We start from the raw sequence: 20,219 nt of genomic DNA, 5'->3' as shown, positions 1-20,219 counted from the left end.
TCTCAATTTTATTTGATTTTTTTTCTTTAGTAAATAGTGCTTATATCAAACATAATTGCGATTCAAAGCTTTATAACAAATATTTTTACATCAATGTCATTCAAAAGTTAATGTGACTTTTTTTTAAATTAGTTACTTCTCTTATCATACCGCTTATAAAAAAATTTAAGTTTTTTTTTTTTTTTTTTTTTTAATTTTATTGCTCATTCAATTTATTTTCTTTTTTACATGTAGTAGTAGTAGTAGTAGTAGTATTTAAAACTGTAGCTGTGTTAACAGCGAGTGAGTTAAAAACTCACTTTGACAGCTTTTGACAGCTTTTCTAAAAATATACAAAAATTTACTAAAGATAATAATGAACAAATTTAAAAAAATATATATATAGTTAGTTCTAAGTTATTTTTTTAATGCCAAAAGTTTGTCCAAACTGTTTTTCACAGTTCTATTTATGATAAATTCATATCTTGGCACAAACTTGGTTTGCTCTCTGCTGTATTTTCTGCTGTGACCTCTGCATGATTTTGAAAATACTGGTTTGTTTAAAAGGTCTACTGCTTCAATCTCATTAAAAATCTTAAATATTTGAATAAGATCTCCTCTCTTCCTTCTTTCTGACAATGTTGTTAAACCAAGTATCTGTAAACGGTCTTCATACAGCAAGCTTCTTAAGTTCTTTATCATCCTTGTCACTCTGTGTTGCGCCCTTTCTAATGTTTCAATGTCACCTTTACAGTTTGGTGACCAAACTGGCGCTGCAAATTCAATCAGAGGTCTAACAAAAGTAGTATATAGTTGCTTGAGAAGATTCTAATCCAAATGGACAAAAGTGTTTTTTATCATTTCCATTATTGCATTAGCTTTTGATGAACACGCTACTATGTGTTTCTTCCATTTCAGTGATGTATCAAAATTTACACCAAGATCACGTTCATGCGTAGAATTATTAATTTTTGACCCATTTACTGTGTAATTAAAATTTATGTTGTTTTTTCCATATTGCATAACTACACATTTACTTTCATTCAGTTTGATTAACCATTTTTCTGACATTTTTCTGATCTTCTATAATATTTAAATCTCTTTGAACTAATTTGGCATCCTCAATTGAATATACAGCTGATAAGATTTTAGTGTCGTCTGCATATATTTTCACCATATTTTTGATTTTTTCTGGCAAGTCATTTATGTATGCAATGAAAAAGAATGGCCCCAGAATGGATCCCTGTGGAACGCCACTTGATACTTTTTTCCATGTTGACACCGCTTCACCCTGGACAACTCTTTGAATTCGATTATTCAGAAATGCCTCAATCCAGTTCAAAAATTTTCCTTTTATTCCATAAGCATTCAAGTTTAATAAAAGTCGCTTGTGTGGCACGGTATCAAATGCTTTCGCAAAATCTAGCATTATAACATCTACTGGTATGTTTTTTGCTAGTTTCTGTGTGATAAAATCAAGTGTCTCTAAAAGATTTGTTGTACACGATCTCCGTTTTACGAAGCCATGTTGGCATTTTGAGATTATATTATGGTTGTCAAAAAAATTTTGCATTTCATTTCTTATAACTCCTTCAAATACTTTACATGCTATTGATGTGATTGACACAGGGTGTAGTTGGATGCGTTTAGCTAACATCCTTTTTTAAAAATTGGAGTCACATTTGCTGCGCGCCATTGTAGAGGAAGGTTGCTTGTATTGTAAGATGATTTGTAGAATAATGTAAGTGGTAGTGCCAATGATTTTGCACAATGCTTTAGTAAAATAGGATGTAAATTATCCAAACCATAAGCTTTGTCTGTATTTAATTTTTCAAGACGATTCTAAATATCTATGTAGTCAATAAAATTATCGTTTAGATCAAGTGTGCAACTTATTAGTTTATCTGCTATTTCTGGCATAATGCTGCTTTCGTTTACAAAGGAGCTGTGAAACTGGTCGTTTAGAATATCTGCGATCTCACTTTGGTCATTTGTTACAGTACCATTAGAATTCAAAATGGCTTTTATTGATTGCTTAGTATTCCTCTGACTGTTTACGTATTTAAAAATAAGTTTTGGATTAGATTTTGATTTTATAATCAGGTTTCTTTCATAATCTTTTCTAGCTAATATGGCTTCTTTGGATACTAATTTCGTTATTGTTTTGTACGCATTGACTTGTACTGCATCTTTCCATTTGTTTGCTAGATTTATGTATCTTAGATCTTTTTTCATTCGTACTAGTGCTCTAAGTTTATTACTAAACCATGGATTTCGTTTGTGTTTATGTTTTGCATTGACATCAATCTTTGGTATATATAAATTACTCAGATAGTTTATGTGTAATATAAAAATCATACATTTGTTGTGTTGTTAAATTGTGAAAACAGAAGCTCCAGTTGATCGAATTAACTTTTTTGTCTATTTTTGTGTAATCTCCTCTGGTGTAGTCAAATTTATATTTTGGTGTTCTGCTTGTCTTATTATGTCTAATTCAAGTTTAAATGTAAGTACTAAGTGCCCCTTGTTTGCACAACCCAGAATTTCATGTGATTGGAGCTCATATATTCTGTTACTATCTTTGGTAAAAATCAAGTCCAGTGTGTTCTTTACCTTTGTGTCTGACAGTTGAAAAGTTGGAAAGTTAACATGCTGAATTAAGAATTTGTCATTTATTATATCAATGAAAATGTGTTCTGTTGAAATTTCACTGCTATTTACGTTTTCAACATATCCATTATTCCAGGTAATGTTCGGAAAATTGAAATCTAGTATTAATATATCTTCATACATTTTAAAATATACTTTACTTTTGGCATTGTGTATAACTTGTCTAAAATCATTCATGTCTATTTGTTCGTTTGGTCTATATATACATCCAATGAGGTATTTAATATTCATAATTACAACGACTGCCCATATTTGTTCTATTTTGCTGTCCTGATTACCAATACTTATTTCATATGATGTGAGATTGTTTTCAATGTATAAGGCAACTCCACCACCTTTCCGTCCATCAGATCTATTTTTATTGTACACCCTGTAACCTTCTATCTGTACAATGGATGAGTTTTGAAACCATGTTTCAGTGATTCCAGCTATACTAGCTTTTTTTAATTTACACAAGATTTTAAATTCTTCCATTTTATTGCCAAGCGATGTTGCATCCGTGTATAAACATTGCAGGTATTTGCTAGTACTGCTCAGTTCTTTTTCCATTCTCAACGTTACATTTAAACTTGACAAGTCGGGTTCCACGTATAGCATAACGAAAGGGATCATCTTGTCTTCTTGCTGCATTTTTGGTGTCTCTTAATTTTCTGAGCTCCATATTTTCATATTGCTCTGCTTGTGTCATATCTGTTGAAATATAAACTCCTTTGTACTGTGGGTTTGTTTTATCCCCAAGTTTCTTTGCCTTGGCTAATATTGGGTTTCTTTCTGACTCGTCACTTAGTATAACTAATATCTTTTCCTGGCGTGCTTTTGGTGGTTCGGTTTGTAGGCCTGCTGTTGAGCTTCTTTGAAAAAATTTCAGTCTTTTGACATGTACTGGGTTGGTGACTGCTCCTATATGATTTAATATTTGGCTAACTTGTTGCTCAGTTTCTGCTTGTTTTTCCTCATCAGTCCCATTCGATGTTGCTGGGATTCCTGATATGATTATATTTTTCTTTCTTTTATTTCTTTCTTTTTGTTCATTTATTGCTGCATTTACTAGGTGTATTTTCTTGTTCTTTACCATTGATGACCATGCAACTGGTTCGCTAATAACTGTCTTTTCAATTTGTGCTTGTTTTGTTTCATGTTTTGTCATTTGTGTTCTCAATTGTATGTTTTCATTTTTTAGTTGATTTATTTCCTTTTCATAATCTGATTTATACAAATCTAAAATACTTTTATTTGAGTTTTTCATTATTTGTATTTCAGATGCATGCTCAGCTAGTGCTTTGTCTAACGTTGTCTTTGTGACGTAGCTTGCCAAAATTTGGTCAAGCATCGCTTTGGTGATGTTTGTCATTTTATTATTATTACACAGGGAATAAAAAGTCCAATATCCAATAATGTTTATGTAACATAAACTTTGATTCTGTGTTACCATTTATTATTTGTTATTGTTTTTATTATTATTAAATTTCACAAAAAAACGACTGCCATCTTTAAAATCGGCGAAAGTTAATTCATAAAAATTAATTTTTAATTGTTGTTAATAACATATCTATTAATAATATTTTTTACATAGCTATATAATTTTATATTTTATTATTAAGCGTTAGTCATATTTATAGTATTTATATTTTTATTATAAATTACTGCTACTACTTTTATTATTACTGTCACTATTTTTTATTATTATTGCTATTTTTGTGATTGTTATTATTATTGTTGTTGTTATTATTCGTTAGTATTACTATGCTGTTAATATTTTTATCATAAACTTCATCATTGTTTTATTATCGTATAGTTACTACTATTGTTAAATTGTTTCTGTTGTAATAACCTTACTAATATCAATATCTTTATTTCTAAAATAATTTCTACTTATTATGTCTAAACTCTGCAAAGTTTGTGATAAAATTATTCGTGCTAATCATCATTCACTTCAATGCAATCACTGCCTAAGTTCAATCCACAAGAAATGAAGTTTTTTAAATAATAATGATTTTAGTTTATTAAAAAACTCTTCCATGAATTATTGGCTCTGTATTACATGTTGCAAGAGTATTTTTTCTTTTAGTTCTATATCAGATAATGAACTACGTCTTCAAACTTCAATTGGCAATATATTACATCTCAATGATCTGCCAAATGACCTTTCCCTATTTCCTTGCTCCCGAGAATCTGATACTTTTAATCAACTTAATAATTACTTTACTTATCAGCTAAATAACAACAACGTTGATGATACAAACATAGTTGAGAATCCAATCAATTGTAAATACATTGATATCGAAAAATTTAACTCTTCAAACATCAATATTAATTGCTTTTCTCTATTTCATTTAAATATCGCTTCATTAGTTAAACATTTTGACGATTTAACCTCACTTTTATCTCTAATAAATTATGAATTTAGTATAATCGGAATTACAGAAACTAAGCTGAAATCTGATTTACTCCCAACAACTCCAATTAATCTTAGTGGATATGCTTATGAACATACTCCAACAAAAACTTCATTTGGAGGTGCTCTACTTTACATTTCTAATAAACTAGTTTATAAATCTAGAAATGATTTACTTATGTATAAATTCCAATTCTCAGAGTCTGTTTTTGTTGAAATCATTTTCCCTAAAAAGTCTAATATCATAGTAGGCTGAGTTTATTGCCATTCTAACATGGATATTAATGAATTTATCGTTTGACTTGCTGTTGAAAAAAATAAAACTATTTTTATAATGGGTGATTTTAATATTGATCTTATAAAAGCAAGCTCAGATAATTCAATCTCGGAGTATTTGAACACCATTGCTTCAAATAACTTTCTTCCTTTTATATCTTTACCAACAAGAATTACTAATCACTCAAGTACTTTAATTGATAATATATTTTCTAATTTAACTTTTAAAGGTATTTTTTCCGGCAATCTAACTATTAGAATATCGGATCATTTGCCACAGTTTTTAATATTTATCTTTTAAAAAAAGAATTAATAATTCTCGATAAAGTAGTATTATATTTCGAAACTTCAAAAAATTAAATAGTGAAGAATTCAGGAATGGTTACTTGAAAGTCAACAGGGATAAAGTAATCAAATTTTCCAATAGTAATGCAAATAAATCAAATGAAGATTTCTTCACTATCTTTAACTCTCTTCTAGACAAACACGCACCATTAAAAAAACGAAATAACCGTGGCCTAACTCGAAACCTTAAACCATGGATTACTTCAGCAATTTTAACCTCGATAAAAAAACAAAACAAAATATTTAAGAAGTTCCTTAAAACAAAAAATCTTCATGACAAACTAATTCTTGAAAAAACTTACAAAACCTATAGAAATTTACTTGTAACACTTATTCTATATAACTACTTTACTACCAATAGCAATAGTACTAGCAACAGAGCTACGTGGAAGGGTATTAGAACTCTTTTAAATATACGTTTGAATGATATCTCATATACATCTTGTATAAACAACACCATTATCAATGATCCAGTTAAAATTTTGGAAATTTTCAACTCCTTTTTTATTTCAATCCCTGAAGAACTGCAAAAAAATATTCAATCATCTCATACTGACTTCCATAAGTATTTAAAAACATCAAACCCTGACTCTCTTTTCATTAAACCTACTGAAAAAAATGAAATAATAGCAGTTATTCTTTCTCTAAATGATGGCAAGGCTTCTGGTCCAAACAGCATTCCAACCTTTATTCTAAAACTTCTTGCTAATGATATTTCCTCAGTACTTTCTAAACTATTTAATCTCTGATTTGCTACTGGCATATTCCCTAATATTTTAAAAACTGCATCTGTTAAACCAATCCATTAAAAGGACTCAAAACTTGACTGCAATAACTATAGACCAATATCATTATTATCAAATATCAGCAAAATTCTTGATTCTGTTCTAGGACCTATACTGTTTTTAATATTTATTAACAATCTGCCTCACTCTATAAATAATTCGATTGTTCATCATTTCACTGACGACACTAATCTTCTATATATAAATAAATCACTCGCACAGCTTTGTAAAAAAAGTTAATTCAGATCTCCATCATTTGTGTCATTGGTAAAATAGTAACCGTCTTTTCCTAAATATCAATAAAACTGAATTTATTGTTCTTCACCCTCCAAAAAAAAAAGATTGATAGTAATAATGTGAAAATTAAACTCAATGGTAAGAGACTTTTCCCATCTAAATATATAGATGGGAAAAGTCTTTTACGATTAAGTCTAATTGGTATATCCCTTACGATCTAATATCGAAAATAGGTTTTCTGAATTAAAAATTCTTAAATTTCAAGATCCTGTAAAGCTTTACAATTGTCTCTTTGTTATTGATTTTCTTCAAAATAAACTACCAAATTCGTTCAATAATTTTTTTATTAAAACAAGTGACACACACAAATATTACACTTGAAATACTTAAAATTTTAACTTGCACACTTCCTTTTTCAACACTATCAAATATGGCAAGCTTTCTATTAAACATCAATGTATTTCTCACTGGAACCAAATAATACCATTTATAAAAAAAAGATTTTAACTAAATACCCTTTTATTACTAACATTCTTCTTCTCAATCGAAACCAAATTAAAAAGTGTATATTTGAGTATATATTTAATGAATATTAATTTTATCTTTTATTATTATTGCTTTTTTTATATTACTGTATTTATAAAACTATTATTACTTTTATTTTATATTGTCTTTTTTAACTCTACTAATATTACTATTATCATTAATTTATCTTTTTATTTATGTTTTTTAAATCTTATTAATATTATTTGTAATGATAGTGATAGTGATTCAACTGTAGTAATAGTTTTTATGGTTATTATCCTAATTTTTGCAATTGTTATATTTATTTTATTAATTTCTGACGTAGTTATAAACTTTACTATAATTATTTTTACCATTGTTTTTATCATTAGTTATAATTTTTAGTAAAGTTATCATGATATAGTTACTACTTTTTTTTTATTCACATTATTATTAATATTATTATTTTTATTATATTATTGTTGCAATTATAAATATCATCTTTATTTATTAGTGCTTTATTTTCCTTTCTTTGTTTTTTTGTTTGTTTTCTTTCTTATTTATAATTCTTTCTGTGCTTTATTTGTTGTTATTTTTTTTTTTTTAGGTGTCACTCCATTGACTAGTTTTTAACTATATAAGTGACACCTAACCTTATTTATGTGAGTTTATAAAATATTATTGTAAATTTTCATATTTTATGGTTAAATAAATGGATAAAAAATAAAAAATAAAAATACAAGTGCCGAGACAAGTTTTGTTCATATTAAAGAAAATGTTTAAAAAACAAGTTTGGGCTAAATTTTTTTGATTAAAACTAAATAATGAATTCACACCATTAATTTTAAAATTCACATTCTAGTTGAAGCTTACCGTTTCCATTATTTTTGGTTCTTGGAGTCTGTATAATGTTAGCCGCAATCTGTAGACTTGATTAATTATTCTATGCATGTTTAATTCATAACAGTTGTTTTATTCAAGTCGCTTGTTTATTATTAAGTTTATACTTTAAATTAATTTATCGCTTTAGTAAAATTATTCTTTTGTATCTAGTTTATATTTAGTTTAAATCAGTACGCTTTACTCCAAATATTCGTTATATATTAAATTTTTTATTTTTATAAATTTTATAAATTTAGTTTTTAATTGTATCACAAACTTTTTTTGGAGATTTAGTAAAAAGTTATACAATTAACATAATTTATTGATTGTGGCAAAAAAATAATACGATATCTTAAAAGAAAAAATTTATACAATGATGTCATATACCGAAACTGTTATGAATTAAACATGCATAGAATAATTAATCAAGTCTGTAGATTGCGGCTAACATTATACAGACTCCGAGAGCAAAAAAAAAAAAAAATGGAGACGGCAAGCTTCGACAAAAACATGAATTTTAAAATTAATGGTGTGCATTCATTATTTAGTTTTAATCAAAAAAATTTAGCCCAAACGTTTTTTTTAAACATTTTCTTTAATATGAGCAAAACTTGTCTCCGCACTTGGGGACCCTTTAAGCAATTTTTACATAAGCAGTAAGTGATTTTGGTTTAGCAACTTTTTATCATTTTTTAACTTTTAAATTTTTTAATAAGCGGTATAATAAAAGATGTCATGAAAAATTCCTGCTTGATGATGAACCACATAGGGACATAAACGTGCATAATATTTATTGCTATAGTTACTAAATTTGATGAAAGATTGGTGGTAGAAATATATAATCTGAGGATCTTGTTGGCAGTGGTAAACCATCTGCGCTTTTCTAGATTGACAGAACAAGTGCCTCTTTGTACAGCTAAGCAGATGTCAGAAAAGTAAAGCTGATCTGTACTGAGCACTTTTCTGTCCACTAGCATTTCTACATCATAGTTCATAGGTTGTAAATCAACAACCTTTAAGATCTCACAAGTTTAGAAGAACTTTTCAATAGAACCTGAATAGTATCTAGGACTAGATGTTGTTCCATCTAATTCTGCAAACAAATGATGTAGTGAAAGCTCATTTGCATGTAACAAGCAAATTACCCATTATAGGGGCCGTTGAAGTTATAACTCAATCAATCTAATCACACCACCTTTGCTTTCAGTGTTTACATTAGTTCTATCACAGCCAAGCACTGTAAATCATCCAAAATGATATTGTGTTCATTAGAATACTTTAGAATTTGAAATTTTAATGCTTCAGCTGTTCCGCTAAGAGGATTTCAGTGTCCCCTCCAGGTTGCTGAATCAAGGATATGTGCTTTTTCACAATAATATAACAATGACAATTCAACGCCTTTACTTTGACTTTACTAACTTTTAAGTTCTCTGGCTTTCATGCGCTAACATTTTAATGTGCTCACGTCTGGTCAATAGCATTTTTTTGTTATCATGTGAAATAATGCTAATATCTTCAATTACAGCTGATGCCAAAGCTGCAGCAGGTCTGTCTAAGAGTCCATGGCAGTTGCAGACTAATGAAAGAGAATGGAGAGATAGTCATTTGCTTTGAAGGTGAAAATTATGATGGAGTGTTTTTATCAATGGCAGGCAGTTTCAAAGTACTGGGTGTTGTAGAAATGATAGAATCTAGTGGCACTGCATCATTAAGGTTTGAGCTCTGTTTGTTTTGAGTATTCTCCAGTTTTGCTGTAACTTCTTTGTCAATTGATCCAATACCTATTTTATACTCAATCCTTTGATCTTCCAGATTTGAAAGCAAAATACAAAACTCTACATAGAAACATAACATTAAATTTTTGTTAAACTAGTAAAGTATTAGTATTAAACTCTACAGAAACATAACATGTCAACATAGACCATATTCTTAATAATATTTTTAGTAAATAAGTTATATAACATAGCAACTTAATTGCTCAATTATAAATAATAATATTATTTACAAACTAAATATTATTAGTTTGTAAATTATATTATTATTTACAAACTAATAATTTAAAACATTTAAAAATATGGTTTGTATTGAAACTTTGAGTAGAGCATATGTTTTTCGATTGAAATTTTTTTTTTTTAAATTTGTTTCAAAAAAGTTTAATAACTTTTTTAATACAAAAGTTTTTTGGTCGTAATACTTATGGATAATTTAAACTTACCTAATATGTTCTCACTTTGTAACTTCTACTTAAAAATTTTCTTTTTTAATGTAAAATATTTAATGTAATTTAATGTAATAATTTTTAATGTAAAATAATTGATATTTTTTTTCAATTTAAGTTTGAGAGTTGAACTATTGTAGGAAGGTTTTATATTAATAATTCCTTTTATCCCTTTCCAAGTATTCTTAATATTGTTTAAGTTTTTACTAGGTTATGCAATAGGATTTTTTACTAATTTTCAATAGATTGCTGATTCTGTTTCTATAAAATTTAAATTTAGAAAACAGTTCATTTTTAGTACTAATATCTTTGCATTTTGTGCATTTTTTATATAGTCTGTTTTTAATGGAACTAGATCTAAGTAGCCATTGGTAATCCATGGTTTTGATTCAAGTTTAATTTGCTGCTTAGTTTTTTGTATGGAACATGCTGGTCTAATATGTTTTCAAATGTCTTTAAAGGAAACTGGTCGATTGATTTACGTTATCATCTTTTTTAATATAGAGACCCCAGTTAATGTTGGAAACATCTTCCATAAATATATTTTTGTTAAAGTTCTTGAAGTATTGTCTGTAAGATATACTTTTTTTATGGTGGTTAGTTTTTCGAGGAATGCAGATAAATTGAGTCATATAATCAGGTATTTAAATAGTAAGATTGCCATAGATTTGGTCAGGTGAATTGAAGTTTATAAAAATGTTATCAATAAGTGTCTGTAATAAGCTGTTATGCGTGTTGGTAGAATTATAACAGGGTGTAATGAAAAAGAAATAAGTGAGTCAAGGTAGCTAGATATTGGATTTGATTTATTATATCTTACTTTATCCATTTTGAAATCCCCCATAAGGAAAATTCCTTTTTTTTAAACATTTAATTTAACTAATAGTGGAGTTAAGTAATTAGTAGTGAAATTGTTTTGATTCATAGGGGGATGTTGATATATGCAACCAATTGGTACCATGGGTAGTGGTGTAGTAATAGAGCGCTCGCTTCAAAAGGGAGAGGTTCCGAGTTCAATTCCCACCATGTCCCTGGTAATACCGCACTCAACTTGTTTCTTCACACAGCGGCCTCATTTGTCAAGGTTCATGTTTCGGAGTTAAAGAGTTGAGAGAGGGTTATAACCACAAGTAGCCTCCTCATCTGTAGTGGCCTTCTCAGCCTTGGGGAGGTGAATTATTAAAAAAAAAAAAAAATTATTGTATTTTTAAAGTGAGGTTTTATAGTTTCAGCAAAAATGGATTCAAGACATTTGGTAGAGTAGATCTTTAGGTTGTTGCAAACTATGTAGTTTAAATTCGAGTTTATAGAAGAGCACCCCCTTTTTTAGCCTCGGGGGCAATGCTCAATGTTAAAACCATTTATAGATATGCTTGTTATATTTGTATCATTTACATATAAATTTGACACAATAATACTTATTACCACAGGTAATGTATTAAGAGTGCAAATAAAACTGCAGAGATCATTAATGTGATATGGTAATGAAGCAATGATGAGATGAATATAAAGATCTGAATTAGGATTAATTTTTTTATTGAAATCTATGGTGTTTATTTACAATTAATTGAACCTTGGGGATTAGATCTAGGGATTATTTAGATCTGAATAATAAGTAGTATTAGTCAAAAATTGCTGTAAGGGGTAATTCTTGTCCAATTTTGCTCATATTGTTGTCATCTTGTTTTTTAAGTTTTCTAATAACTAATATAAAATTTAGGAGAAAAGTTGTATTTCTGAAAAATGTTATTTTCACTTCACCCTAGTGTACACTCGATTGTTTGGTTGGTCGCCAGAAGGGCAACTTAAAGTAATTAATTTGTTAATTTTAGTCGCCAGCCAATTTTTCCCAGAATGGAAAATTTTTATAAAAATTTTACAATTAATGGGAGTTCACGCATATTCTAGTCATTTTTCATTATAGGGCTAAGTATAGACTAGAAATAATTTGCATAAATAAAAGTAATATTGTAAACCATTGATAACATTAACTAATATTGATAAATTTCATATATATATATATACAAATTTTTTTTTTTAATTCACCTCCCTAAGGCCTAGAGGCCACTACAGATGAGGAGGCTACTTAATTGTGGTTATAACCCTCTCTCAACTCTAACTCCAAAGACAAACCTCGGCAAACAAGGCTGCTGCTCAGAGAAACAAGTTAAGCGAAGTACTATCAGGGACGTGGTGGGGATCGAACTTGGAACCTCTCGCATATGAAGTGAGCGCTCTACCACTACACCACTACCGCATATATACATATATTTCATATATGTATGTATATATATATGTGTGTGTATATATATATATATATGTGTATATATATATATATATATATATATATATATATATATATATATATATATATATATATATATATATATATAAATTATTAGAAATTACTTATTGCTTTTTTTATTTTACCTCCTCTTTGATTAATAAAGACTCATCAGAAAATCTGATTTTCTTATGAGTTTTGATTGATCAAACACTGTGAAATAAAAAAAAAAATTTGATAAGTAATTTTCTTATAATTTATTATTGCTCTGTTCTGTTAATTTATTTTTCTTTTAATTTATTATTGCTCTGTTTCTGGTCTTTCTTTTGTTCTATGATAATATTCTTTTAGTAATAACTTATATCAATAAATTACAAAAATATATATTTGTGTAAGTTTAGGCAAGCAATCTATCATTTAAAATTACATTATTAATTACATTGTATAATGATAATCTAACTTATTTTAATTTTCACTAATGCTCTTTTAGTTTTACAGTTTTTTCATTATTTTTTATAGTACATATTGGAAAATGTTATTCCTTTCAATCTAAAAATTTTCCTCAATACTCAATTGGCATTGGTCACAATGACATTGCAACAATTCGTTTAAACGACATGGCTGAATTTTGCATTGTCAAAGGTCTGTAAAATATTTTGAAAATTACTATTATAATATAGAATATTATACGGTTGAGAGATGTTGATACTCTCATTTTTTCATATATGTTGTTATGTTATTTATGTTACTTTTATTGTTACTAAAATTGCTTATATATGTTACTCTTATTTTCTCAACCAAATTTATTTTATTTAATTTACTTTGTTTAATCTATTGATAAGTTGACTAAAGTTGAAATAAGTTGACTAAAGTAAATAAATAAGAAATAAGTTGACTAAAGTAAATAAATAAGAAATAAGTTGACTAAAGTAAATAAATAAGAAATAAGTTGACTAAAGTAAATAAATAAGAAATAAGTTGACTAAAGTAAATAAATAAGAAATAAGTTGACTAAAGTAAATAAATAAGAAATAAGTTGACTAAAGTAAATAAATAAGAAATAAGTTGACTAAAGTAAATAAATAAGAAATAAGTTGACTAAAGTAAATAAATAAGAAATAAGTTGACTAAAGTAAATAAATAAGAAATAAGTTGAGTAAAGTAAATAAATAAGAAATAAGTTGACTAAAGTAAATAAATAAGAAATAAGTTGACTAAAGTAAATAAATAAGAAATAAGTTGACTAAAGTAAATAAATAAGAAATAAGTTGACTAAAGTAAATAAATAAGAAATAAGTTGACTAAAGTAAATAAATAAGAAATAAGTTGACTAAAGTAAATAAATAAGAAATAAGTTGACTAAAGTAAATAAATAAGAAATAAGTTGACTAAAGTAAATAAATAAGAAATAAGTTGACTAAAGTAAATAAATAAGAAATAAGTTGACTAAAGTAAATAAATAAGAAATAAGTTGACTAAAGTAAATAAATAAGAAATAAGTTGACTAAAGTAAATAAATAAGAAATAAGTTGACTAAAGTAAATAAATAAGAAATAAGTTGACTAAAGTAAATAAATAAGAAATAAGTTGACTAAAGTAAATAAATAAGAAATAAGTTGACTAAAGTAAATAAATAAGAAATAAGTTGACTAAAGTAAATAAATAAGAAATAAGTTGAGTAAAGTAAATAAATAAGAAATAAGTTGACTAAAGTAAATAAATAAGAAATAAGTTGACTAAAGTAAATAAATAAGAAATAAGTTGACTAAAGTAAATAAATAAGAAATAAGTTGACTAAAGTAAATAAATAAGAAATAAGTTGACTAAAGTAAATAAATAAGAAATAAGTTGACTAAAGTAAATAAATAAGAAATAAGTTGACTAAAGTAAATAAATAAGAAATAAGTTGAGTAAAGTAAATAAATAAGAAATAAGTTGACTAAAGTAAATAAATAAGAAATAAGTTGACTAAAGTAAATAAATAAGAAATAAGTTGACTAAAGTAAATAAATAAGAAATAAGTTGACTAAAGTAAATAAATAAGAAATAAGTTGACTAAAGTAAATAAATAAGAAATAAGTTGACTAAAGTAAATAAATAAGAAATAAGTTGACTAAAGTAAATAAATAAGAAATAAGTTGACTAAAGTAAATAAATAAGAAATAAGTTGACTAAAGTAAATAAATAAGAAATAAGTTGAGTAAAGTAAATAAATAAGAAATAAGTTGACTAAAGTAAATAAATAAGAAATAAGTTGACTAAAGTAAATAAATAAGAAATAAGTTGACTAAAGTAAATAAATAAGAAATAAGTTGACTAAAGTAAATAAATAAGAAATAAGTTGACTAAAGTAAATAAATAAGAAATAAGTTGACTAAAGTAAATAAATAAGAAATAAGTTGACTAAAGTAAATAAATAAGAAATAAGTTGACTAAAGTAAATAAATAAGAAATAAGTTGACTAAAGTAAATAAATAAGAAATAAGTTGACTAAAGTAAATAAATAAGAAATAAGTTGACTAAAGTAAATAAATAAGAAATAAGTTGACTAAAGTAAATAAATAAGAAATAAGTTGACTAAAGTAAATAAATAAGAAATAAGTTGACTAAAGTAAATAAATAAGAAATAAGTTGACTAAAAATCTTGAAAAAGTTTTATTTTAGTTTATATTTTTTAACTTTTCTTAATTTTTATTGTTTGTGCAGTTTTCTGTTTTAACAGGTTTCTATAATATTTAGTAATATTACCTAATATTTAATGATATTACCTAATATTTTTAAAGTTTTTACCAGCATTTTTTAAAATTTAAATGATTGACAATAAATCACAAGAATTTAAAGAACACAATCATTGTTAAGGTTTAATTCCATTTGTGGAAAGTAGTCTCCTGATATATTTGTTTAATATTGTTACATTGTTGAGGCCACATAAGGAGCCCTAAGTTATGACTTTAGGTTAATTAATAAGACTGAGACAACTGGGTAGCCTATTGCTTGGGAGACTGTGCTCTATCTATATATGAGTCAAGTTCTCTTCAAACTTAAATCATGCTAAAATTAGCCCAAAGTATTAAACATAAAAAACCATCCCCACAAACTAACTGTTTTAGTATATCTTTTACTAATATTCGTGGTCTGCGAAGCAACCTTTCATCAGTTGAATCTTACCTCTTGTAAAATTCACCAAACTTGCTTGCTCTTAGTGAGGCTAATTTAAATTCTACTATTCCTTTTTCAGATCTCAGTGTTGATGAATATAATCCTTTCATTTGCAAAGACTCCAATAATCACATGCTTGACTTAGGGGTATATATACACATCAATTTAACTATTTGTTGTGAAATCAGGTTTGAATCTTTTGACTGTTTACGTGCTTCTGCTTAGTACCTTTTTACTTTACACTTTTCTCTTTATTTGTTATCATTCTCCTTCTTTCCAAGGCTCATTTAGATGTAGTTTCTGATCAAATTGACCATGCCCTTTCTCTTTACTCCTCTGCCATTATTGTTAATATTAGTGACATTAATGATCATTACACTTAATGGCTTGGCTGACCCTGCTAGCACTAAAGCATATAACTTCTGCATTTCTCAATCTCTTACATCACAGTTAACTTTGTCACTCGTTTTCCTGACAAACCTGATCATATTTACTCTCACTCCTTAATTTTTGTTTTGTCTCTGATCCTAGCTTGTGTTCAGTTTCTCCTTTATCTTCCTTGGGTGGTTCTGACCATGCAATGATCTCTATCAACATTTTATCTTGTACTTCTTCTTTTAACCCTATGATTGCACTACTTACTACTACCCTAAAGTTGAATGGGATTTTTTTCCTGATTTTATTTGCAACAGTTCTTGGGCTGATGTCTTTTCTCTCTCAGCTGATAAATATGCCTCCTCCGTAACCTTCTGGATTCAGGTAGGAATGGAAGCTTGTATTCCTTCTTGTAGGTTTTAAGTCAAACCCTTCATACCAAGTTTTCACCTTCTTGTGCAGCTGCTATATCTAATTATAATACTTTTTTTCATCTTTTTCTTCAATAAACAACTATTTATAATTGCAAGAAATTGATGTAAAAAATTGCTGTCTGATGCTAAGCTCCATTATTCTCAGTTCACTTAATCCTGTAGTTTGGCTCAAGAGACTTTTGGGATTTCTTTAACAGCGTCATTAACAAGGGTAGGTCTAACATTCCATCTCTCATTCATAGGAATGATCTTATTACCTCTCTCAAGGATAGGCAAAACTATTTGCAAAAAACTTTACTTTTAATTTGACTCTTGAATCTCATGGCCATTCCTTCCATTCCAATTAAACAAGTTAACCCATTGTTAGACATTCAAATAATTCAAGGTTCTGTTGCTAAAGTCATATCTCAATTAAACTCTCCTATGGCTTGTGGTCCAGACATGTCATAGTCTTACAAAATTGTTCTCCAGAACTTTTTTCAATTCTCTCCAAACTATTTTATAAGTGCTTAACTGAGGTTGAAAATGGTTTCAATTTTTAAAAAAAACTCTGGAAAACAATCTGACCCCTTCAGTTATTTCTTTTATGAGCAAGGTCTTTGAGTCTTTGATCAACAAATATCTCACTTCCCATTTTGAGTCAATTAACTTAACCATATTGATTGTCTGACAATCAATATGGTTTTCAATCCTCTCACTCTACTTGCTAACTGCTGTGAATGAAAGATTCTATTATGAATTAGATAGAGGTGACGAGGCAAGAGATATTGCTCTTGACATATCTAATGCTTTCAGCAAAGATTGGTATGCTGATCTTCTCAATAAGCTTGATTCTTATGGGGTGTATCTGGGAAAGTTTTCGAGATTTTTTGAGAACAGGCAGTCAATCTTAAATCTGATCCCATTTCTGTTGCAGATTGGGGCTTGCAGTCACTTGTGAATTTTAACTCCAACAAAACTCAGTTCTTTACTGCAAACAACTATTGCAATACTGCCAACATTACTTCTTTACCTCTTCTTGGGTTATCTTTCACTACTGACTTCTCATGGAAACCATATATACAATTGATTGCTAAATTAGCATTTACTAAGGTTATTTCTCTTTATCCTGCTTGCCATTTTCTTACTCTTGATTCCATTTTTTACTTTTTACAAATTTCTTTTTTGCCCCTGTATGGAATGCTGTTATCATATTTGGACTGGTTCTTCCAACAATGTTCTTTCTCTTCTAGAAAAGGTCCAAAAACACATTGTAAGCATAGTTGGTCCTGCTCTATCTGCCAAGCTAGAACCTCTCTCCTATCTGTGTAAATCTCTTTCTCTTTTCTTCAATTGGAAACATAATCGCTGCTCCAAGGAGCTATCTTTTTTAGTTCCATCAACTAAAACTCATTCTTGTTTGATTCCTCATTCAGCAAAGTGTATCTGTTACTTTTTTTGTATCTGTTCCTTCCTGCTCTAAAAATTTTTGTTTGTCAAATTTTTTCAAATGCGCTTCGGAACTCCCTTTCATTTTCATGTTTTCCTGACTCATACAACCTACAACTTTTCTAGTATAATGTCAACCGTTTCCTTGCTTTTTAACTCTATTCTTTTTTTTTCTAGTAACTCCCAACTTAATAGTGTTTGTTTGCAGCCTTGTTTTATATATATATATAGATAAATATTGTAGTTCAACTCCCCAAGGCCATGAAGGGTACTACAGTCAAGGAGACTACTTTAGTTGTGGTTACAACCCTCTCTCAACTTTATAACTCCAAAACATGAACCTTTTCGAACAAGGCTGCTGTGCAGAGAAACAAGTTGAGTGCAGAGAAACAAGTGCAGTACTACCAGGGGCGTTGTGGGGGAACAAACTCTAAACATTTTGCTTATGAGGTAAGCCCTCTATTACTATACCACTACCTCATATTGTTGGGAATGAATCAGAAATAAAAACACACACTCACTGTAGTTGGGTCAAAAGTGCAGATTATCCAAACACTAATATAGTAAACCATAACACCAGTAAAGAAGAACCCACAACTAATGAATAAAATAATGTAACTGTTTCTTTACCAGACCCTTTAGACTTTCAGCTTGGTATTTTGAGTATTAAAAGTCCCAAGGAAAGTGACGAGGTCATTGATTCAAAGTATTCTTGAATTGTAAAGATTCAAATATCTTTGAATGCTACTGGTATATTTTGTGGGCTCACAAATAATTAACTTCTTTAAGCAGCCAAAAGCTTACCACAAGGCCAAGTTTATGAGTGACTGCCTCTATTTGCTGATTCTGCACATAACACAGAGCTCAGACAATTCAGAGACAGTATTGCTTGATACTCTCAAGAGAAGAAACACAGCTACAAGTTACATTGTATTTTTCACACACTTCTTTTTTTCTGAAGAGTCCTATGACAATATAGGTTCTCTCTAATGACCTAAAAACTTTTGAGATTTTAAGAGAGTTTTCCAACTGTCATATGACCAAAGTCTATGCAAAGATTAAGCAGATTCTCACCAAAATGCCATATTAAAAACTTGATAAAGATGGCAAACTGGTTTTCTTGGTAGGCTCTCAACAAATAGTGTATCTGGAAAAGCTCAAAAAAATGTTTGATAACTTTTTAAAATTACAATATTATTGTTGTCCTAAAAAGACAACATGCTGTTCATTTCTAGGGTATCTTCATTTCCAATATCCTCTGGGATACCTTGTGGTGCTCCAGAGGTTCCTGGAATTTGCAGGTAAATTTTAACCCAGACATTAGTTGTTTTAGTTGTTTTGATTCATAAAACATATCTTTAGTTGTTTACTAATAATTATTATAACAAAAATGTTGATACATTTATAAATGGGAAAAAGTAACTTTAACTAAGTATTTGATTTTTTTGACACCTTTTAAGATTTCATTTACAAATATTACTCTTGGAAATCCAATCCATTGCAAAATTTACATATTTTAAAGTTGTCTCTTTTCATTTTGCTAACCATATACTCCTGATTCCATTTTCTACGTCTATAAGTCTTTTATCTGCTCTTGTATGTAATATTGTTGTAACATTTAGACCAATTTTTCTAATTAAGACTTTTCTCTTAAAGACAAGGTTTAAAATTCATTGTAAATATAATTGGATATCTAGCTTGTAACAGCTACATAGTGTCAATCTAGCTTTAATTGTACAATAATAATTTTGTTAAAGAGAGTTTTATGCTGTTTTAAATGTTAAATTTATTCACAACGATACTATTGGTTTCTTTTAGATCTGAATACTCATCAATGATAATGTTGAAAGTTTTTTTATATTAAGACCGAATGGTTGAAAATCATTTGAACTTGAAACTAAAAAAAAATTTTAACAAAAAAAAAAAACATGGTAAAACTTGAGCATTTTATTTTTGTTTTTTAACTTGATGCACCACTACATTACACATTATTTATTTTCAAATTTTAACCTTTTATTTTACTTTTAAAAGTTTTCACTTTCATTAATTTTTACTTAAACTCTTTAACAGCTTCTGATCCATATAGATTTAGACTTCTATCACAACTTCTATATGTTCTCTTACAGACACTCAGTCTTGCAAAAGTGTTCTCCAGAACACTTATAATTAGTCTCTAAACTATTTAACTGATTTTTGTTTTCCATTCTTTCTCTCTCTTTAACGCCCTGTCTGTCTTTTTTTCCATTCT

The 20,219-nt window shown here is 28.1% G+C and overlaps 1 protein-coding gene across 1 annotated transcript in view; it reads left to right on the top strand.

Moving 5' to 3' along the window:
• Positions 1-20,219, top strand: part of LOC136091226 (uncharacterized) — a 74,219-nt gene that overhangs the window by 36,105 nt on the left and 17,895 nt on the right. Inside the window, exon 5 of the mRNA XM_065818366.1 lies at positions 13,095-13,217. Within this exon, the coding sequence (XP_065674438.1) occupies positions 13,095-13,217 (123 nt within the window). The remainder of the gene's footprint in view (positions 1-13,094; positions 13,218-20,219) is intronic.

The sequence above is a fragment of the Hydra vulgaris genome, chromosome 14 (genome assembly GCF_038396675.1).
Source record: "Hydra vulgaris chromosome 14, alternate assembly HydraT2T_AEP".
Classification (NCBI taxonomy): Eukaryota; Metazoa; Cnidaria; class Hydrozoa; order Anthoathecata; family Hydridae; genus Hydra; species Hydra vulgaris.
This window is presented reverse-complemented; position numbering and strand designations above follow the sequence as displayed.